General features: G+C 32.7%; 3 protein-coding genes across 5 annotated transcripts in view; 1 reads left to right on the forward strand and 2 right to left on the reverse strand.

Annotated features, from left to right (window-relative positions):
* LOC142341761 (glycine receptor subunit alphaZ1-like) overlaps nucleotides 1-17,323 on the reverse strand; it is an 87,698-nt gene extending 70,375 nt beyond the window's left edge. Inside the window, exons 1-2 of one of the 3 annotated variants that reach the window (XM_075392965.1) lie at nucleotides 16,671-17,323; nucleotides 831-1,385 (exon numbers count right to left, since the gene is read on the reverse strand). In XM_075392965.1, the coding sequence (XP_075249080.1) occupies nucleotides 831-1,149 (319 nt within the window). In that variant the 5' untranslated portion in view covers nucleotides 1,150-1,385; nucleotides 16,671-17,323. Of the gene's footprint in view, nucleotides 1-830; nucleotides 1,386-12,373; nucleotides 12,441-14,105; nucleotides 14,193-16,670 lie in introns of those variants that run through there. The other 2 variants (XM_075392967.1, XM_075392966.1) reach the window with 2 other exon arrangements.
* Nucleotides 1-23,469, reverse strand: part of LOC142341766 (uncharacterized) — a 553,339-nt gene that overhangs the window by 236,824 nt on the left and 293,046 nt on the right. The window lies entirely within an intron of this gene.
* LOC142341762 (uncharacterized) overlaps nucleotides 1-23,469 on the forward strand; it is a 112,272-nt gene that overhangs the window by 5,567 nt on the left and 83,236 nt on the right. The window lies entirely within an intron of this gene.

Raw genomic sequence — 23,469 nt, forward strand, 5'->3', positions numbered from 1 at the left:
TTTTCAAAATGGACATAAATTTTTTGATGTAATTTATGTTTGTTGTTGTTGTTTGATTTTGCCGTTCGTCTTCGCCCGCTTTCTTAATATCGGCTCATTTCATCAATCTAATGCATCATTTTTTACTCCACTGAGTTATTTGCTTTGGAGGCATACACCATCTTTTCGTTCATACACCAATTTTTTTTTTGAAAAACACTTGAATTTTTTGTGTTTTTCCATCTGTTCCTCATTTGGTAGACAATTATGCCAAAATTGTGGATGAGCGGGGTCGGATCCTTATGTGCGATCGCACATTACCGAGCCGCCTTGTTATTATTATATTTACAAATGAGCGGCCGATTTGACACAGAACGATAAATATGTACCAGCTCAAAAATATCTTTATCAAAATAATTTGTTTTCGCTGCTGCGTTTTTTTGTTTGACGATCGCTGCTTTGAAGCGCGTATTAATAGCTCAAGAACAGCGATAGGCTTGCCCGGTATACTGAAATATACATAGAGTTTGTCAGGGTGAAAAATTTTTTATCAGATTCCTGCATACCTGCTTTTGGGAAATAAGTATTGTCAATATTCATTAGCGGTATAAAACCTAAACTGAAAGTTAGCATTTTTCAAGTGGTACAATTTGAGGTTATTTCTTCTCCAGAGCCGTTTTAGCTTTTACTGTTAATCAAATGTTATTTCTGAGCCAGATTTCTCGTACTGATGCAAATTATCTTCCCTCAGTCCGGCCTTTTCTCCATGGCTCTGGACTCAGAGTGAGTGGGAATCAGAGTACTTTTCCATGACCAGGTCTTTCATGGTCCATTAGTTGGTTTTTACGTACCTATCTGTTCCTTGAGACGATGGTCGAACCACTTCTGAATAATGTAGAAATCCAGTGTTACCTCAGCTGCAATATCACGCATTGTTTCAACATGAAGAGATACATTAATGAGAGCTGGCTGAGTTCTGGTTTTCGGGTCTCCCGTTTTTCCCACGACAGGTGGTGACTGGACACGTGACAAAACGTCCTTCAAATCTGCCGCCGATTCGCAACAGTGGTCGGAAATAAAGGCGGGTGGAAATGATTTGGGTTCAAGGCTAACAAATGTAACACAAATAGTTACAATGAATGCTATAACTGTGGTATCAGACTTTTCCATCGCTTTAGTTCAAATAAATCCACGGGTTAAGGAGGGATTACACAATTTTTAATACTCGTATTTGTTTGTTTAAGCACTTCATACACTGCTGCTCTTGTTGTAGGAAATGTAAATACAATTGGAAATAAATTATAAATATGTAATACGAAGTGAACAAAAATCACTCTGAGTGAAATTTGCTGTTGTTACATTATTAGAAGTACATTATTCTGAACGCCTGCAATACACTCGAAGATCTGAAATAAAAAATGAGAATTGAGAGTTGAGAAACAGAGCAAATTACTTTTACTGATTTTAGTATTCGGGGCATTAGAAAAATTAAAATAAAACACATTTTTTTATTCTGATTTTATTTTAAAACGGTGGGACCGCACGTTAGAAACTCTTGCTTTTCTGAACAAAATCGTTTAGTAAAATCCCGGACGATTTGTGTCCGCTAAAAGCCGGAATGTTGTTTAAATGATAACAACAAACAAAGAACACAACTTTGTAATTTAAGGCGTTTATAAACAAAATTGAGCAACTTTTAGCTTGAATCTCAGATAAATTAGCGCTCAATTTAGCGTTGTTCAAATATATATTCACTTTTTATTTTTAGCACCAATTTTACATAATTTAGTGTTCAATTTAGCGTTGATCTTACATAATATTAGAACTTTAGCTATGATCACACATAATTGAGCGCACGGGGTATAGGGATATATTAGCCTGCATACAATTTAGAAGACACTTTTTTTGCCGACAGATTAGATCTTTTCAACAATAGCTCTTCTTTTGTAAAAGGGGGCTATTCTTGATTAGAAGTTAAGCGAGCGATTCATTAACCAATCAGAGATGAATAATAATTTTCCTCGTATGCGCATACTATGTTGATATGAGTAGAATAAAATACGCCATGATATGGCAGAATTGAATAACAAAGCAAAAATAATTTCCAACTGGCGGGTCAGTGGGTTGCGCTTCGCATACATCGCGGCTTGACCACAATAACCAGCCCACGAATTCTGAATCTAATCCCATGGCGCATTGGAGGCATGGCCATGAACGCAATTGCGTTTAAACTAATATTTGGCTATCTAAACAATAGGCCAAGCAATATTGTGTAAAAGTATATTACACTAGGGGAGATTCTTTACTAGGAAGCAAAAGGGCACAACTGTTTTAAAAAATCCGACAAATATTATCAGAATGAAGGAAAAAAGACCGAAATCAGAGGCGTATATTTTAAATAGGTAATTACAGGCTTCGGATTAATTAGGTAATAGCCAATTAATGTTAAAAACACTTTGTTCGCTTTGAGCGCGGTTATTTTTTTTAATGAAATGAGGATTTGAAACAAATAGTTTTTCAAATTTTTCTCTCAATTGTATGTCGGTTAATTTGAATATCGGCAAATTGACTGGCCACCCAACGATTGGTATAATATTAATTACCTAATACTAATTCATATCTAATCCTAATCCTAATTATCTTATAATCCTAATTCACGTTCTAATTTAAATTATATTCATCGTTCTTTTGACCTCAATTTTTTGTAACAAGCAGTTTAATGAAAACTTTTCAACTAGCTGGCTTTATATGAGAAAATCAGCCATTTAACAATGTCTGCTTAAAATTAGTGGTTAAGTCTTTTTTGTTTTTGGCTAATTTTTTGACTGCTTTGTTCAAAAACAAAAGTAAGTTTTGACAGAGTCAAAAACATGTAATATAAGTTCTCTTGACTTCCTAAGACACACGCAATGTTATAACACTCCATACTCGGTAAAACTGACAATGATTTTTTATGTAAACTCAATCTGGCCATCAATTATTATTTTGAAAAACTGATTTTAGCACTCATATCATAAAAGGAAAATGAGTGAAAAAAATTTACATAATTTAATACTTCCAAATCTAAGGTTCTCCTTTTTCAGGAAACGTTGATGAAATAAAAACTTCTCAAAAAATCTAATTTTTAATTTAACATTAACACAATCAAGATAAATATGTTAGCTGCTTAAAGATTTAATTATTTGTAATTCTGCGATCGTCTAGACTCAGGAATTTTTTCGTATCGTCCCTTTTTGCTCTAACAAATCTGTAGAGGAATAACAGTGGACTCTTAAGTACAATCGGTCCGAAACGTCGAAATGCCACATAAGTCCGACTATGAATGGAATTGATGTGGCAGATGTTTTTTCTTTAATTTCATCAGCTTTCTTTTCATTAAAAGAAGCTGCTACAGAGAAAAGACAATTTTATTTCTGAAATTACTGAAAGAGTTCTGGCCTCGAATTCATTGTTTTGTTGGTTGATAGGGCGCCTGCACTCACTTTGATTCTCGAGCTGTAGCTTGCGGTTATTTATGAGTTTTTGTTGAGTTATTGTTCAAAAACCAATGCTGACTAAATATCGAGCAAGCTGTGCGGTCAGTTTTTTAAAATTAAAACCAGACATAATTATTCCAAAGAGTTTTACGGCTCCCTCCGTATTGTAAAAAATTTTTAAAAGAACGGTTTGGTGCGTCACAATTTCATGAGCAAAGTGTTTTTGTAGATCTTTCACCGTTTCATGTCAAATTTAACCTCCCTACTACTGAACTAACATTAAACTTAAAAATGCAAAACAACATGATGTGTGCTGAACAGTAAGATTGGAGAATAATTACTGTATGAACACTGAGATCCTTATCTTTTTTAAATTTTTAAATAAATAAGGAGGACGCCAGTGGAGCCAAACGCGACTAGAGTAGAATGTTTTTTGGAAAGAAAAAATGCCCCCCGGAGAAGCCAGTTGAGGACAACGCAGCGATCACATTGATTAGAAACACACACTTTAATATAAATTTTCCCGCGCGGATGACTTTGAATTCCACCCAAAAGTAGAAAACTGCTCTCAAACCACTGACCCCGATAGCTCTTTTGGCCAAATAAAGTATCATAAACTCCAGAGTAATTTTTTATTCACCCGGGTTGAGAACCATGATCGAATTTTAGTACATATAAAAAGTCATATATCGTTCTTGGTATTCATATGTAATTTTACGTTCTTGATACTAAGTTATATGTAATTTTACGGAGCATCAGCAGACGTTATAAGATCATAAGCAATTCTTAAATGGAACACGAAAAATTTCCAAGCAAATTTTTAGGCTGCAATAAAAAAATTGAACTATCACTTTTACCAGTCATATGTTGAATTTTTGCTCATAATTTTTTGTATATCGTAATGAAGCAATTCAATATTAATTTCAGGAAATGAGAGTTTTTAAAATATAAGATATTAAGCAAAACTGATTTTCTTTATATAAATCCCTACCCGAGTGGACTAGGGATGGTTATCTTCTATGATCAAGCAAAAATCTCTCCGAATTTTTCAAAGTGTATGCATAGTCTTACAAGAATTTCTGACAGAATGTTACAAGATGAGCATTCGTCTTACAGGATGCATTTAAGATAAATATTCTTCTTATATGATTCTTACAAGATTAAACGTCGTCTTACAAGAGTTTTGCAAGGCCACCATTCATCATTCTTGAAATACACTGCGCATAATGAAATTTAAAGATAATGCACATGACAAAAAACAATATTAATACTCAGTAATAATGCCCCGTATTAATTGGAAGGTAAGAATATGGGTTTTTCTGCTTCTCCCGATTAAATGAATTGAGAAAACAACTATTAGAAAAGAACTAACTCTACAATTTGTTATTCATAGCAGCAGAAAAATTGGAAACAAAATATAATAGTTTTGTTCACTTTTTTCAGTTTTTGGCTTTAAATCAGAATTAAATACTAATATTTTTGTACTGAGGCAGTAACATTTGTTATCATTAATTTTCAATCAAATAACAAATTAATACATGAAAATATCACTCAAATTTAAGCAACCAATTCTCAAAGTCTCAATGCATTAAATGAAGAAAATTGCGCAAAAAAGAACTAATGAGATAAATCCCTAGCTAATCAATGCTTCTGCACATTTAGTTTTTTCCTTTATGCGAAAGATAATTGTGCACCAGTATATCAACCAATAGAAATATATTATCAACCAAAACATTAATTTAAAGACAAAGGTTCCTACTTAATATCACAACATGGCAATTTTTGCTAACTCTTGTCCTTGAGGAAGATTGCTTCATGGGAGAGCTACTTAGCCTTCCATTGGTAATGCAAATGCATTGCCAACAAGAAAAAAAAATATATTAAAAAGAAGAAAAATTGAATTTAAAAATCTTAAGATCATATATGGTTCTTACTAATCATACAAAGATAATATATTGCGAGTACTAACCATAAAATGATAGTAATGAAATATGAGTCAAATAGATGAAATATGAGTCTTATTAATGATTGCAAGAAGATCTTTCCCAAAAATTGTATATATATTGCGTGAAACCATACATGTTTACGTTTGGCAGGAATGTTCATCGCCGTTGCTTAGACATTACTCTTAACTCCCATTCAAATAAATTAGGAATGAGTTGACTCATAGCAAGACCCCACAAACTGAGCACTCAGTGATTACCATCCAGAAAAATCTGTCCTATCAAAGTTACCCAAAACCGAGACTTTAATACAAAAATTCTCGGGTATGGGTTACCCGAGATATTTAAGACATTTTAAAAAAATCTAGAGAAGGAAGTCATAGCACAGATGAAGAAACTCTGCGGACTATTTTAAAAATTTTCAATGGCAATTGAGGTCAATTAGGCTCGAGTTGCCGTTTCTTGGAGCTGATCTCTCAGACTTGTGGGAGGACACGTCCGCGAATTTGAATCTTCAGATGAAGAGTGATATAGTGCTCGAAAGTTGAAAAATCTCACCCGACAAACTTAAGAAATTCAGGAAAAGATTGGTTGGGAAATTTGTAGACCCTCTATAAATTAGCCAGAGAAAGCATAGCAGCTCTTTCACCACTGACGGTAAAAACGTTTAAACTATTATACGCTGGAAGCAAAATTCATTTCACAAAAAAGAAAATTAAAAAAAATTCGGCAGAATAAATTGTTAGCAGGCTTCTAAGATAAGGGAAACAAGATTTTTCAAAACAATCATAACAATCAATTAACAGAAAGACACTTTACGTGTTCCCAAGTTGACAGAAAACGTCTTAATTTGCAGTGAATTTTTAAATTTTGTATCGGTGTGCCTTATGTTTAGCAAGGACTCAGAAGTTGTATGTGGTAAATATTATGCGATAATAGTCTTTGGCCTTGCAGTCCTGTAGACATATAGTTTAGTCTATGGGCCAAAACAAGCTCAGAGGTGACTGCCAGCACCAGAGATTCCGAGTACCAGAGATTATTAAGTCTTACATAAGTTGTTCAAATCTTTTCAAAGTAACTTGATTTCTTCGAGCCGCCAGTCGATTGCCAATTTCCTTGACCATTAAATTGTGGTACGACCGATTGCTGAATAAATTTTTTCCATAAAACCACAGGAAGTGTTTGCTAAATTTGCTAAAATGTCTATAGTTTTACAAACCATAACTAACCAGAGGCGGTATCAGGAATCACAGTCGGCATTCAAAGAACTTAGATGGCAGTCTTTTTAACACATGCAGAGTGCTTAATGAGTAACTATTAAAAAACGTGAAAGGTTTGTTTAGTTTTGGCCGTTTCTGTGATTGAACAACAACCACACAAGATTAAAATACATACAGACGCTGCTAAATACAGTTTAAAATACCGTATAGGAAAAGAGTTGTTAGTTGCGATTCCTTATATAGTTCATATAGAACGTATCTCAAGTATCTCTGAATTTCAAGAGAAACTTTTGTAGTAAACGCTGGAAAAAGCTAATTTTTCCACATGGAAAAAGATATATCAAAAGTGGCTAAATATATTTTTAGTCCTGAATTTGCAATTTGCCGATGAATTAGTATTTACAAATATCAGTGGATCAATTATGATGCTGAAGTTGCTAAAAATATGTTAAAAATTTAATTTGATTAAGAAAAGCGCAAAGAAATGGAAATTGAAGCTGATCATAAAAAAAGATAAACACATCTCTAAGTAAACCAGTTTTTTTTAATTTTATGGGCACATTTTGCTCGTAATAGGGGGCCTAGCCAAAACACAATTTTTTTTTCCAAAAACGCAAAATTGAAGGAAGTTTTGCATTAGTTGACATTTCAATCGTACTTTTGTAATAACTATTTTTCTTCGTGATCAAATATCGAGAGTTTACATCATAAACTGTGCCGAGACATATCAAACTTAGGGACCAAATCATGCAGAAACGATGACCATAAGAACTAATGACCATAAAAAATTTACAATTTTTCGAAGATCAGTTCATTGAACTCAGCAACCCAATTAGTAATTGCAATGACATCTCACATGATTGAACATTAAATTGTAGTAATTAAACCGAAGTCTAGACCAGTTGAAGTAAGCCTTGCCAAATTTACAATAATTGGTGAGTCAGAAAAAATTTAATTGAAACAAGGAGGCTCGGTAATGTGCGTTCGCACATCAGGTTTCGACCCCGTTCAACCACGTTTCTGGCTTAATTGATTACCAAAAGAGGAAGAGATTTTGAAAAATTCATATGATGTTCGAAAGTAATTGGTGTATCCATTTATACCACTTAAAAATTGCTTTAAGAAAACTCTTTATACAAATTAAATAATAAAGGACCGATGATATCTGCCGGAAAGAGAGTAAGAGACAAGACCAAAAACAACAGGCATTATCTATTACCAAAACTGAATGTCTATCCATTAAAAAAACTTACCGAAAAGTAAAAAATGGTCATGTTAAAACTGAAGAAAACCAGCTGACTTGCATTTTACCGGAAGAGATGTGGGACCCCTCTTTATTGAGAATAATTAACAAGTAGAAAAAACAAAAAAGGCAAAGTTAAAAAAATACGCATACACTCTTTTGAAAACAATTTAAATCGAAGTTATGAAAAATTGGCTACCGATTTAAATACCTAAATGGTTTCAATATTAATTTCGTTAAAAGATCTTTCAGATCTATCATCGTTCAAAAAGTCATACAACTACAAAAAGAACCAAATCTGTTAAAAAGCATAAAGTCAATTCAATTTTGCGTTGCCTAAGCGTAGAAACACGATAACCTATTCAAAAAAATATAATAAATTAATTGCTCCTTCTTTCCAGACGATTAATGTGGTATGTGAGTTATGATGAATGTGCCTTCAATAAGATAATGGGACAAGGCAGCAAAAAAGAAGCTAAAAAACAAAAAAACATGATAAGATTAAAAAACCTCGTAGTATTAACAACAAAAAACATTATTTAGGTAACAAAAAAGCAATGAAAACTACATTCTAGTTCATTTGAAAGCGAATGCTACTCCTTTTTGCTGAGACTACACTAAAAGGTTCCAAAAATAAAGTTGTTAAATATCCGAAAAAAACATTATTTTTTATACAAATTTCATAAAACAATTAACCCTAACAACTGTAATCTTTCAAATAAAATAAGAATGAGATCAGTTTTGCTTAGGAAGCCAATTGAATACGTTGTCAGTGCAGTGAGACGAAATCAAAAGGTTGCAAAATAAAGCTAACAGTCAGGACTCAAAGCTTCAAAAACATCATTACGCAAATGGAGTTGAAGCAAAATTTGGCTGAAAATAACATGGAATTTCCCTTGATCTGTGGTTTTAATCTTTGACCTGTCAATAAAAGAGCTTTCATTTGAAAAAATTCTAGTTTGCATCTACCAAATTCAAATTGCAAAAGTCTACAACTAGACCAAAAACTGTCTTGTCATTGCAGTTTGCCATTTTAACAAATAAATAGTTCCAAGTCATCATAACAATAGCTATTTTGATCGAACAATCAATATATCAAATGTATTTAATGATTTCTGGGTACTTAAAGAGACATAAAAGAGAAAAACCATTATCTATTGCTTGAAAGCGTTAAATAGGTTTTTCAATAGCTTCATATATAACAAGCCAGACATTTGATTCAGCAGTCTTTGTCATAAGACTAGAAAAAGAACATCAAATGGTAGCAAAACTTAAGAATTTGTTAAAAATTTACATAAACAAGTTGTCGGAGCCATAAATAATATGAAGTTTACTCAGAAAAAACAACAGTTGTTCGCTGGACCTCATTTGAAAGAAAATGGGACTGTTTTTTATTGGACTTCTAACCGAAGACATACTTGCCTATAATTGGGATGAAAAATGCAACAATTTAAAAAAAGGACACCAAAATATAATCCGAATCCTTCTTCGTTGCAAAGCTTTTAAAAAATCAATTTTTCCAAATAGTTGCGTGATATCTTTTTCGGCAAAAAACAATTTCGGAAAAAAAACTTACTATGTCGAAAATTTATGTTGCATTTCAAACACATTTTGATTTAAATTAGCGAAAGAGCGCTAAAAATTTAGTTTCAGAACACTTGCTTAGGAACGAAATGTAACAATAGCCCATATCCAAAAAAGGACCAAAATTGTATCCGCCATTTTCATGTCTTCACTACCTGGAAAATTGGACAGAGTGGGCAAATAAAAAGAGTTGATTCAAAATATTATGAACAAAAAAGACAAAAAATTTGAATTTCCGAAATTTTTGTATTGAAAACATTAAAAATGGTTTAACCAATTCAACAACCCTTTTTATCTTTAAATGTAAAACCAATGAAACTACTGTTACCAAATTTATAATTTTTTAGCATAAAGCAGACAAGTTAGCGAAAAATGTGAACAAAAGAACGGAAGTTAGGCTGACTTTTACAAAGATTCAAACCTCCGTAATTCCCCGGAAAAGTCGAAATTGCTAAAAATAAATTATAATTTGAAATATCACGCTCAACAAGCTTTCCAATGATGCCACTCACAACTCTCTGAGATAAATATATCGATCTGCGAAAATTGATTGAACAAAAGAAAAAACCAGTTGAGCATACAGTTCTTCCGCCACTTAAAATAGTCGGAAAAAATATTTAAAAAGGTTGAAAAAAGTGTCATAGCGATTAGCAAACAAGGGGGCTCGGTAACGACCGTTCGCACAAAATGTTCCGACGCCACATTCATCTGCATTTTTGGGTCATTTGTTTTCAAAATAAATACAGAGAGAAAAATAATAGAAATTTTGAACGAAAAAAATGAAAAAAAAGGAGAATGAAAGGAGAGGATGAAAACAAAGTTATTCAAAAACCTCTTGAAGGATAATTTGTACACAAATCGACAGGAAGCTACAAACAATCGTTGAAAAATTGGTATTGCAAAAAATCGTATTTATCATTTGGCAATGTAATGGAAACAAATTTCAGTAAACGAAACACCATTGACCACTGATTTCAGGCAAAATAGCAATTGACTAGAAATGAAAACCAGGTTTAGGTGATATTCGAATATTTAAAGCCATTGTTTTCAATCAACCCATATGATTGTTTCCATAAAAAGGATAAATTTTTAAAGATAATTTAACTTTTTCATCCCAATTTTTTTACTTGATTATTTTTTCATTTCTTTTTTCTTTTTCTATTTGAAATATATTTGTCCAAAATGCGTTGAAAGAATTATTACTACCAAAGTTTTTTTCCCTCAATCACGATACGATTATTAATTACGACAAAAAGAAGCTAAACAATTCAAAAGCAGTGGTGTAGTATTTTACAGAAACTTAGGATCTGATTTTTCATAATCACCCTCATCTTCTCAGCTTGCTGTCTTTGGGGACCTACTCTTTTACTATAACAAAAAAAATCTCATTTCGCTGAAACATATTTTGCTCATTTTTCTGCATTTTGAGGGAAGTCTTTCTGCTTTTCTAGGTTGGTTCCATTCTTCAATCAGTCTGCTGGAATTTATTCTAACAGTAAAAGCTGAGTAAGGCAATTTAGAGGGAATATTGTAATAGAGAACAAACGAAAAAACAATAGAAAACAAACGGAAAAAACAACAAACTCCGTTGCGAGACGTTGCTGCTAGAAGCTTGTTATAATCAATTTCAGTCCCCTTGTTCAATGCTTATAGCTTATATAAATCCTTGCATACTATCATTTAGAAACACTGTGCCTGGCTGCGAATCCGATAGAAATTTCCTGTTTCTCTTGCATTAACAATCGGCAAAAAACTTAGCTGTTTTTCAGGCAACATTTTTCGCGATCTCTTTGCAACTTTCTTATTCGTGACTTTTTATTAGTGTTTAACATCCCGAAGAGCAATCAAATCCGACGACATGTAAACTACAATAAAAAAAAAGATTTCAAACAAACCAGAAAAACTCCAGCTTTTGTTGAGTCCATTAACTTCTGAGTACTGTTGTCTCGCTATCGGTTTGTAGCTTTACATTTAATTATGTTTTCGACTGTCAAAACACATTTTAAGCCTTTTTATTTCTAGTCAGGTTAGGTTAACTTTTTTCTAGTCACGAACAAGGCCTCGACGCAACAAAACAATTTTATCTCAGTATCTTTGTATTCCAAATGTTCTTCGTGTTTTAAGATTATTAACTTTTATATTTTATACTTTAAACGCTAGCAAAAACAGATTTGTGTTTGGCTTTGAGGAAAAAGATAAAGACGGTTTTTTAATAAAAGTCAGATGAAATTAATGGGGAAATAACTAATTTCTGTGTAGTTTTTGAATTGCGTTGATTTCAGTTTTGGTTTAAAGATTATAAGCCAAAAAATCAAAAAAACTTATTCAATGTCAATGCATCCTTGACGAGTTTGGTTTCCATTAACATTAAACAGAGTAGATTTGAAAGTTGAGAAACAAATTAACCTTAAAAGTGTATTTACTTTTTGATTAAAACTTTTGGTTTTCCAGTTCTTTGTCGTTCTGTTTCGCAACAATAACTCGAAAATTTGGTTATTACTATCATTGAACGAGTTTTAACTACAAATATTTATTGTAATCTGATATCAACAAAATGCTCCTGTTCTCATAAAGTGATTAATGAAAACTTTTTTCGTTATTCTGCTTCTTTTCTGCAAACAAAAATATATATATTCACATTTTTCTATTGGAAAGATTCACTCTGAACCTTTTAAAAATGTATCCTGATGGTGTTGTAAATAAAATTGATCCCTCAGTACAGCAAACTGAAAAAAATTGAAAATCTGTACATTTCTTTTTCGATTCCATTTAATCTTACAACACTGTTATGGATGCAAAATGAACTTGTGGGATTTTGAAGTAAGAAAGAAAAAACCAATACCAAATAGTCTAATTTTTGGTTAATGAAAATTTGGTTATAACTACAATTGAAAATTTAGTTATTACTACAATTGAACGAGTTATTACCAAGAATATTTATCGTAATCTGATATCAACAAAATGTTGCTGTTCTCATAAACTTGCTTTTGACCACTCTGAACTGTGAATAACGTCGTACTGTGTTAATGAGAACATCTCAAAAACAGCGTTGAGTTGTGCAGTTCATGGCGGAACGCACATCTGGTTCAAAAAGTTTCAAAGTGGCTTTTCACGTTGACAATAGGCCATGCTGTTTCAGTCAAACATACCCTGAGAAACGCCTACATCTAGCTCAAATATTCCAATGTAACTTAATGTCCAATTTAATTTGCCTGTTTACTCCGTCATGAAAGCTCAAAATAATGAAAAAATTGTCCAAACACTTTTTAATAAAATATAGCACCAAAACTATCCTTTTCTATTGTAAGAAGTTGCATTTTATTAATTCAAGAAAAACAAAAGAGCTCTTAAACTTGAGACATTAAAAATTTTTTACCGAAATTTTGCCTAAAAAAGCATTGTATCATTACTAAACAAAACTGTTTAGCTAAAGTATCTAAAGACTTACAAAATATTTTTGCCAAAAAAAATTTGTGGGTTTAAATGAATGGAATGTCCCCCCGTATCCCTGGTTCAGAAAAAAATTAAAAAATAGATAAAAGCAATCTGTTTCATTGCAAAACAGAAATTTCAAATTGCTAGAAAACAAAAAAAAAAGTCAGGCCGATAAAGCTGACGTTTCCAGAGCTTTCACTTGGTACCACTCATTTTTCTCCAGGATGCTTATACAGTTTTCCGATATGGTCAGGCAAATAAGCCATCCAAGAATAAACATTCCGTCATTTCTCGAAGGAACTGTTGGAACATTTAATTTTTCAATTAAAACAAAACTACACGAGTCTCAAAAGAAAGCGACACCCTTTCAAAGATGGATGCAATTGTTTGACCAAAATCTGAATTTCAAATTCACTAATAAGAAAAGATTTCCATTGAAAATAGTTTTTTTCGTATGCGATATTTGTAAATATCTTAAATTATAGATTTTGGAGAACTGACGTGTTTGAAAAAATTGTGTTCCTCGTATCTTTGTTAGGAGTTTTGTGTAGTTTTTAAGCGCCTTCGAACAAGGTTTGAAATTTGTTTTACATAGATACATCTTATGTCATTCAAATTTTTTCCTTGCTGATTTGATTTTTTTACTGAAGTTTTTTGAAAGAACTTTTGAACAGTGAAGAACTTTTGAAAGAATTTGCAAACAATACTAGTGACTTCAGTAAACAAAGTGTGACTATTTAGATAATGGAAAGTAAAAGTGAGTTCTTTTTCAAAGCTTTGTAATTATTACGTAAGAAAACCCAAAAATAAGGCCGTGGTAGTGTAGTTGAAAAAACCTGCTTGGACTCGATGTTTCAAGCAATTTAGGGCTTAAAAATGTCGTCCGGACGCGCAGCTTTAGAAATGAATAACAGCTACCTAACATTTTTGAAAAATTGAAAAAACATTAAAATCAATTTGTTCTCACTGATTCGCCATCAACAGCTAAATTTTTTACTGGCAATAGAAGCATTTTAGGGTAAAAAACAATGTGCTTAATAAACAAAAATATTTTAGTTTCTGAAAAAAAGTATTAAAAAATTCAAGACAAGGTTTCATTATCAATTAACAAGGGTTCAAACAAAATTCAGGAAACAAAAATATGCATATGGGATAAATTACTAGGAATTTTGCATCAAATAATTTTTGCAGATCCCGTCTTTTTATCTGAAGTGAATGTTCGCACATTTTAATACTAGTTTGACTGAAACGATGATCTTCAATGTTTATTGAAAAACAGCAAAACACTATTCCTTCATGGTCAATTTTAATTTCTTTTAAATGTTTTAGTATTCTCCGACGTGTTGCACTGAAACATTGATAGAATGATTAATCAACTGTAAAATAAAGCAAACTGACCAAATGAAAGTAACCAACTAAATTGTCTTGATAAAATTTTGATTCAACGTGAGCCAATGTCTGACTGCTAAAGTAAATGACAAGATAAAACGAAGTATCATATGGAAACATAGTCAGAAAACTTGGAGATATGACTCGTTTGAAAACATAGACCTATTTTTAAAAGCCTTTAATTTTCTATTAATTTTTGAAGACTTGATTTAAAAAACTTAATGCACTGAACTTAATCAACTTAGGTGTCCATAGAATGTGGCTATATCGGTGTCACCTATTTTACACACTCATGAAATTAAACTCAAGACTAGATAATATTAGGCAAAAACAATTTAATGACAAAAACAGGCTAAGAGATAGAAATAAAGAGTATTTTAGTTGTGAAAAGATAACTAAGAAAACTCAAAAACCCAAAAAAACTTTTTCCGCTGAAAGATATTTGTATATAGTAATTATTGGCGTACAAAAGAACAAAACTTTCCTAAATTGTTGGCTTTTTTGTCGACAATTTTTCAGGAATCTTGCTCAGTTACAGCAAAAAAAATGCGATTTTAACATAGAGACCATTTGGAATTGAAAAGAGGAGAAAACTGTTATGGTATATAGATTTGACGCAAATTGCAATTTGAAATTTTTTTCAAACAAAATGATATAAAGGAGGAGAAAATATTATGAAAAATATCGATTTTTCACGAATTTTTTACCTATCAAAACTGCAAAAAAATAAAACAGTTGAAGATTTACCCTAATGAAAATATTTGCGTCCTAATGATATCACTTAACAGCGATAAATTTTTTGATCAGCGAAAAATTGTTTGAGTGGTCAACTGAGAATATGGTCCCTGTCCCAATATGTGAAAGAAAAATTTTTTGAATTCTTGTCAGGTTGATTTACTGAAATGTAGATGTTCGTTTGTTTTTTTTTGTGTCAAATTACAGCAAATATTTATTTTTGTGCAGCACAAATATAAACAATAACTAACTGAGTTAATAAATGAAGGAACAGTTCGTGACCAAAAAAAAGCAACAGGTGTTTTTGCTACAGCTACAAGTCTCTGTGAGCAAATTCAGTGTTACTTATCCTGGCACAATATTTTGAGACTCTAAGACGTAATTTTGAAATAAATTTGCACGAAATTAAAGTTCTCAAAATGACTTTTTATTTCTGAGACCAAAATAAGATTTTGATATCCTACAATTCATATTGTCGTATATGGAATTATCACGTGCATACAGTGTCATTTTTGTCTTTATAGCGTATTTAAGTATTTCTGCAAAAGATTAATGCCAAATCTTAATGTCAGCTCTGATCAATTCTTCTAAAGTATGTTAAAATTAGCAGCAGATTGGTACAGCAACAAGTAAAGTCAAAGATATTATTCATTATCTATCACAACTTAGTATTTTTTGTTAACTGTTTACTTTGCGGAAGGTTGATTTTTGGCGCACCAATTCGTGCTGCAGTAGCAGCCACAGAAAGATCTTGTACGGATCTTAGAAAACATTGAAAGATCAGATCATAGTGTGCGTACCAAGAAGGTTGATCTTGAGCAGCTCTAAATTTTACATTTACGTTTAATTTGAAATCTTAGTCTCATGAAATAATATTATTTCACTTTAAGTGAGAGTATGTTTTTCAAATACTTAAAATGTAACCTCGAAAAAATGTTGGTTCAGCATTTTTTTTCTCATCGAGCTGGAATTTTGATCAATTCGATTCTTATCTTTGAAGGACGTGTTTAAAAAGAAAAAAAGTTTTTGGCGTAAAGTTTTAGACAAGCGTAAAATTGGGGCAACTTTTAGTGCTTTTGTATTGAGTACCCCGGGCTGTGGTATCAACGCTTAAACCCATGAAAATTTGGGAAATGCGGCAACGGTGCTTGATTTTTTTCACAACTTAAAAAGACAATTCATCGCTATTTTAGTGATGTGAAAAAATGTACAACTAAAAATTATAATTTATACCCGAATTCATCTCATTCACTGCAAAAGATGCATGATTGTTGGGGTGAATTTTTTCGCCTCATTTTACCGCATTTTTTCCATTGAAACCGCATCCAGGCGATAATCTATGGTTTTATATCATTGGTTTGCATTAACATTAAGCTTCCCTGGATTTACCAATCGTCCAAATTGCGAATTATTTGGATGACAACAAATGTCAGGTGGTCTCGCAACTTTTGATGTGGTCACTTTCAGTAGAATTTAGTCATGTTCATACAAACTCAAAATCTTCAAAAAGACTACATTTTAAATGAGCAAAATTTTTAAAAAAAAACTTTGGGATGCTTCGTATTCCATGCCAGAATGTGATGAGCCTAGGCATTATTTTAAGCCATGGCTAGCTTATTTTGATATCCAAACTACTTTTAAAAAGATAGGTTAAAATTGTACTCACCAATATTATGAGCCGTCAATTTCAACTGCATATAAATTGGAAACTTTCTTAGTCATCTCATTGAATCCGGCAATAGTATATAAGGCTTTCAAAACCTTTTTCTACGCCAATTGAGAAACAATTACAAAATTAATATTTCCAGCAATATCTTTTTCACAAATTATTCTGTAATTTTGCAGTTTTTTTTTCAGTAATTGCTGTTTCAAAAGTGATCAAAGTATATTTGATCAAGTTTTGTTTGTGTTATTTTGCAATGTTTTTTTAAGAAAAATATATGTTTGCAAGGAAGGAATATATAGCAAATAAACTTTATTTTAACAATTGGAGAATAAGTCAAACTTATTTTCGACTGAAATTATTTTCTCGCCCAAACAATAAATCGAGACAGCGTGGTTAGGTTATTTTAGTAACGAATATAGCAAAATTAAATGCCGCCGCGAAAAAGACTTGAAAGCAACCATTGTTTACAACCAAACTATTGGTTTATATTGACAGCTTAAACTTTTCAAAAATCAAATTACGATTATCCACTTTCCAGAGGAATTAAGATTCAATAAAGACACCATTTACACATAATTGTCATATCTTCACGCTAAGTAAAATTTTGTCGTAAATTTTCCGTCTAGCTAAAAGAATAAGACGCTAAAATTTAGAATAGATTTATATATTTCTGCGACCAATGTATCAACAAAATCGACCAATCTTATTTTTACACAACCAAAGCATTGGTAGAAAAAATTTCCTACAAAATTATTTCACAAATTTTTCTTTCAATTTCCCTTTAACCTTTGTTCCCCAAAGTAGAAGGATAAAAACACCACCGCTAATAAATGCCAGTTTTTTATAACAATTCTTGCTTTTATATAGGAGGCGCTGATCATCTCCAGGCGAAAATCGGTGGAAAATTCGATTTTCAGTTTGGCTGAAGAGCTCGCTTGGAAAAGCACAAGTAAAAAATGTAATTTCTGTTTCTCTTAATTTATTCTACCAAAACTGATAATATCTTTAACTACACTGAATTAAACCCCACTGTTTAGATATACCATGTGCATGCTAAGAATTGTAATTACCCAATTTTCATAAATTTACCAAATTTCAACCCTTTCATTTGAGAGGCGCTGAAAATAAACCCATACTATAAAATATCACTAATACCGTTATGGTACATTTCAATGGCAAGACTTAAATTGATCAAAGACTTGGGCTAATTTCTAAAAGGTTGATGTATAAATATTATCACTCGATCGGATTAACTTTGTCTCATGAACTTTAAGTACCGCAATTGCTGGGATCAAACGGTGTAGCGGCGTCGCACAAATTACTGATTTATTGGTTTAGATTAGAAGTCAAGTTTACTATTCAACCTCGTAGCTTCTAAGAGGAACCCTAAAAACAATTAATTTTACATAACACTTGTCAAATTTCAAAGTCACATCAAATTTCAAAAAAAATCCAAATCTTAAATTTTATTCAGATAGATAGAGTATTGCAAATCTTATAGGAACTGTACTTTTTTGAAAACCACTTTGAATTTTTTCGGAAATGCAGAAAGTTCCATAATAAAGCGTGATGGATTTCAGAATGTGATGGATGGTTTTCAAAAACTTCAAACTTTTAGCTTAGAAAGTGCCAAGTCAAAATCGAAAAAATTATGGTATAAAAGGTTCCGGGGGGGTGGGGGGGGGGCAGCAAATTGATCAAGGTCAAATCAAAGAACGCGCTAAAATGCACAATTTATTCCTTTTGATCTTTTTGTTCAGTAGTCCGATAATTTGTGAATAACTTGATCTCATGTTCGGTTGTGACATTTTCGTATCAAGTCCCACAAGACGCTGAGATATGGCCATGGACCGCGACCCATGACCAAATAAAAAATTCTCACTTTTAAACACAAGAAAACATCTTTTATAACATCATGAATGATCTCTTTATTGCCCGCATTGGAATAATGGAATTCACAAAAGATTTTGTAGCGTTCTTGTTGATAGAATGTTATCAATAAAATCCGTTCTACAGCAGAAATCTGAGACTATTTTAACAATTTAAATCTTACTAAGTCTATTTAATCCTGCTGAAACAAATAGATTATAAACTTTTAAAAACCTTCGGAATGGATTTAAATTGAACTACGAAAACTCCATCAAGAGCTATCAAATAAATTTAATTATATGATTATTATTATTTCACGGCTCAGAATGTACGCGCTCCCAATAGAAGCTAGAAAAGGCAGTGAAACCCCGTTAGTTTTAGGTTTATATTAAAATTTCATGTATTTTGAAAATTTTCAGTTTTCCATCAGTTTCAGTTCATCTGCTCTATGCTGTACTTTAGCAAGAGCAAGTCTAGCGGCTCAACAGGTCTCCATATGAAAAAGCGAAAAGCTGCATCTAAAATAAATTTAAAAACTTAAAAAACTGAAAACTGAACTAAGCGATAGGCTTCTTTAGTATAGACTCGATACTATATAGTTGTTAGCACTGAACGTGGAATGAAAATGTACAAATATTTATTGCCATATAAGTGAGAAAAATATGTTGAATTGAAATTCAAACCTCAGAAGAAGGTGGAATACTGCAGACGAAAATGTGAGTTATGTGTTTTAGCAGTTGTGTGTTCGCACAGCTAGCACTTTTTCTCAATTTTGATTTGCGAAAAATTGATCGCAAGAAAAGATGACAAATCTCAAAAAATTTTAGTTCAATTTAAATCCGTTTGAAATCCGTTTAAAATTTTGCTTAATAAAAATTGCAGTTGTAACTGCAAGTTTTTTTATTATACCCCATATATTGACAAACGGTAGTCTTAGCCAATGAAAATTTCCAATAAATCGATTGTTTGTTTAGTTTTTCCTACCCGGCTATTGTTCTGAAAAAAATCTGATACTTTTAGTTATAGGGTTATATATCTGGCTTTTTTGCCTATTTTTACGTAACAATTTTTCAATGATTTTTCTAAAAACTTTCAGAAAAAAAAATGTTTGAAAAATGTTCAAACTTTCCGAAAAAACTTCTGGAAAAAAAATTTTTCTGAAAAATTTTCTGGAAATTTTTTCTGAAAAAAAACAATTTACATATGTCGGGTTTACAGATGTCCCCACATGAAAAACTTGAAAAAAAGCTAGGTTTAGTAACAATCTGCATGATTTCTTTGCAACCATAAAATAGCATTTTTTTAACATGAGATGGGTATTTTTAGTAACACCGAAAGCCACATTTTTTGACCAGAGCAAAATAAAATTAGTTTTGATTTCCTGCAGTTTTGTCAATCGGCATGCATCGCGTTCTTTTAGTTACGAAACATAAATGAGCGCAAGGTCACGCGTTGTGATTTTTTAAAGAGTGTTATCAGGTTTGCATTAAAATAATATCAGAACTTGTACAAACTTCTTCGCAGAGTTGCCGTTATGAACAGTAATCAGCTAATATAAAAGTTCAGTAAATTGAGAGAAAATAACTGATCTTTGAAAACACTTCCCATCCGAAGAGAAATCATTTGAAAGTTCTCGATTGCGCATTTAAATGTTTTAAACTTGATGCAAATGTTCAAAAAGCTGAATGTTTGTCACATATGAGTCAATTAATGTTTTCTCAATAAAAAAAATATTTGCAAAACTGCAGGCCTTTGTATTTCAACAAGAATAAACAACTATTGTCAGCAGTGATTTCAATACCTTGTTCAAAGATAACTTACGTCTTTGGAAAAAATAGCAAGTAGCTGACTGTTCTGAATTGTCGTTTTATCAAAAAAAAAATAATTAGACCTTTTCTCCGAAAATGAAACAATCCTAACTTTATCTATTTGATTCACTGATTTTTGATTCTATAGATTGTCTGACAAAGTATATCTCACTTACGCGCCGCTTGAGAGAGCAGCTCTGTAACCACAAAATTTCCAATTTGGGACCTTTTAACGACATAGATTCAAAATGGTCAAGATCTACTTCCTAATGATCAAAATACTTGTATAGTTTTCCGCGCACAAAAACACAAACCTTTGTTCTAATCTGATTGTGTTCCAACTTATAAAATCAAACTGTGGCACACAAACCGTGTAACTGTTAGGCAGGTTCTATTTAGAAAGCTGTTTCGGGGGACGAAGCAGGCTTATTTACTCAATTATTTTAGTAACCCGATTTGCAGGTGAGTCGATCCATCTATTGTGCTAAGTAGGGGCGATTGGCAATTAGGAAAATTGAACAGAAAATACAGTAGTGAATTTCAAGTGAACTTTGGGAGATAAAAAACTAACTTGAGACTCGGTGTCATGATTGAATTACGGATTAAACATTTTATGAACACAAATTTTGATTACAAAGGTGTATGAACAAAGTTAATAGAAGATCCCCAACTTATGAACGACATATCAGAGTCGAACTGGAAACGTGAAAACCTAAAAAAGCAGACATAAATAAATTACAAAGAGAAAAACTTAAGTATGAACAAATATGGAAAATTGAATGGTACTAAGTATTGAAATATATACGGAAGGTGGTGCCTTTGTACCACATTTCCTCCTCGGCAAGAACGAAAAAAGAAGCCTGTGTTTTTTTGTTTTCTGTGCTGTTAGGACGGTAGGACTGAAAACTATTGACTCGTTCGTTGTATCAGTGTGCGTTGCCGTTTACTGCGTCACGGTTTGTTAGAGGTGTAGCCTTTGTTTTGGCACAGTGAATTTGCTTTTTTGGAGACAGAGGCGGTGGTTGCGAGGACTGTCGAGAATTTGGAAATTACAGAGGAAAAAGCGCTAATGTCGTCTCTGCCTTGTTTCTGGCTAATCCACTTCCCGGGTCTACGTATTGTTTAAGATCACTTAACTGCTCACCCATTTCATCTTCTTTTTTTGGCAGTTGGTGTTTTTGGTCTCCTTCAATCAAAAAGATTGCCTTTTTGCCTTACTACCGATTTTAGCCTCATCTGCATTCCGGACAGTGACTGCTGTTTCTCCCCGTTCTTTGACTACGTATGTCAAATCGTCCTCCCTGAGTACAATTGAGCCGGGAATCATCACTTATTATAAGTCGTGCAGTTAATTTTTCGTTTTTTATCCGATATCTTCTTAGCCTATTTATTTTGTAACGACTCTTCTCTTCTGGTCATTGGTCGACGAGTCCATTTACTTTGAGTTGCGATTGGTCTGGAGGATATGCTAGTTGCCTTTCAGTCGCGCCGAAAATTGCATTGATTTTGTTTATTTCCACCTCTGTGTTCCTGCGTTCATGTTCTTCTCAATTTTCCTCTGATATAAGACTGGTCTATTGTACGGTAACTTGAATACTTTGTGGAGTTTTGGTTCTTTTAGATTAAGTTTGGAGCAGATACTGCTTTACAATGCAATCGGTCGGGGACTAAAATGCGCTTCGAACGGACTAATTTTAATAGTTATTTTTTACAGATTGATAGGTGTTGTTTTACTTAATTTATCGAGCTTTTCAAATTGAACTGCGATTTTGCGGCTCCTCTAATACTTCCTATTCCGTGTTTAATTGTTTGAATTGAATGTTCTTCTAGTCTTATGTCTTTACGGTAGTTTATTAGCGCCGCGATTACATCAAAATTGATTTGTTCACAAAAGTTACCATTTTGCTTTACAATTTGGCATCCGGCATAGTCACAGCAAATGCGCCGTGGAACGCCATGAACGAGAAAATTATACAAAAAAATTTGAAAATGTTTTTTATTTGAGTTTTCGTACACTTCAGCTGAGGGAATCTTAGAAAAGCGATCAACACAATCTAGGAAGTCTACGACCATTCAAATTGAAAGAAACCCAAAAATTTTATTGGAACTATAAACTCATGCAAGGCGTTCCTCGTCGCATTCACTTTTTCTTGATCTTTTTCATAATTTTTTTCATTATATATCGGACCAGCAAAGTAAAGTTGTGTTTCATTGTTTGGTTTTTTAATTGGTTTGATTGATGAAATTTTGTCGAAAAATAACTGGTTTTAAGTTTTCACCTATCTTGATGCAGGGACACATTTTGAAGTTTTTAATACGGTATAGCGGTTGATATTTAACCACCATGCATTTATTATAAAGTCCGTCGTACCGCAGGTGCCGGTTTGGATGGCGTGGAAGGGCTCTAAACAGGTATCTTCTTTGGATTTCGGGATCGTGATGCGGTAATCGATGCCCACTGAACCGGACTTTATATAGAGTTCTCTTCAAAAACTGAACATATGGGCTCAGCTGCATACGCCTCTCCTCGTCTCAAGTCAGCGCTCTGTTCATAACCTTCTTCAACGCGGCATTTTTTATGAGGCATCCAAAGAGCCTTTGGGTGAGAATTCTGCTGAGAGCGAAACTGAAAACTCAGCATAGAGGTTTGTTGAGGTTGTGGGGGTAGTGATTTATAGAGTGGTTTAGCTGACTGAATTGTAGCGACAAAATTAAAAGAGTGATTTTGTTCAGTGCTGTGTAACAATTCCTTCATTCCAATTGTGGAATATGCTTTCGCACTGTATTTTTAACCAGCCCGAATTATTTTTTTGACATTATTTCACAGCAGAAAATTGCTTGTTTTGTTTGCATTCGTGTCGCTTTTGGGTAATGCTTGTTAGTTTGCGACAATTTGCGACACATTTTCTTAAAAATTGGATTTGTTTAAAAGAAGGCGTTGCGCTTTGTTTACACTAGTTCGACTTTGGCAAGTACAAATTGCTCATCATATCGCGTTATATTATGTGCTAATTGACAGGGTCGGCGCAACAAATAATCTACCAAGGTTTGTTAGAGGTGTAGCCTTTGTTCTGGCAGAGTGAATTTGCTTTTTTGGAGACAGAGGCGGTGGTTGCGCGGAC

The sequence above is a fragment of the Convolutriloba macropyga genome, chromosome 6 (genome assembly GCF_964194025.1).
Source record: "Convolutriloba macropyga chromosome 6, txConMacr16.3, whole genome shotgun sequence".
In the NCBI taxonomy this organism is placed as follows: domain Eukaryota; kingdom Metazoa; phylum Xenacoelomorpha; order Acoela; family Convolutidae; genus Convolutriloba; species Convolutriloba macropyga.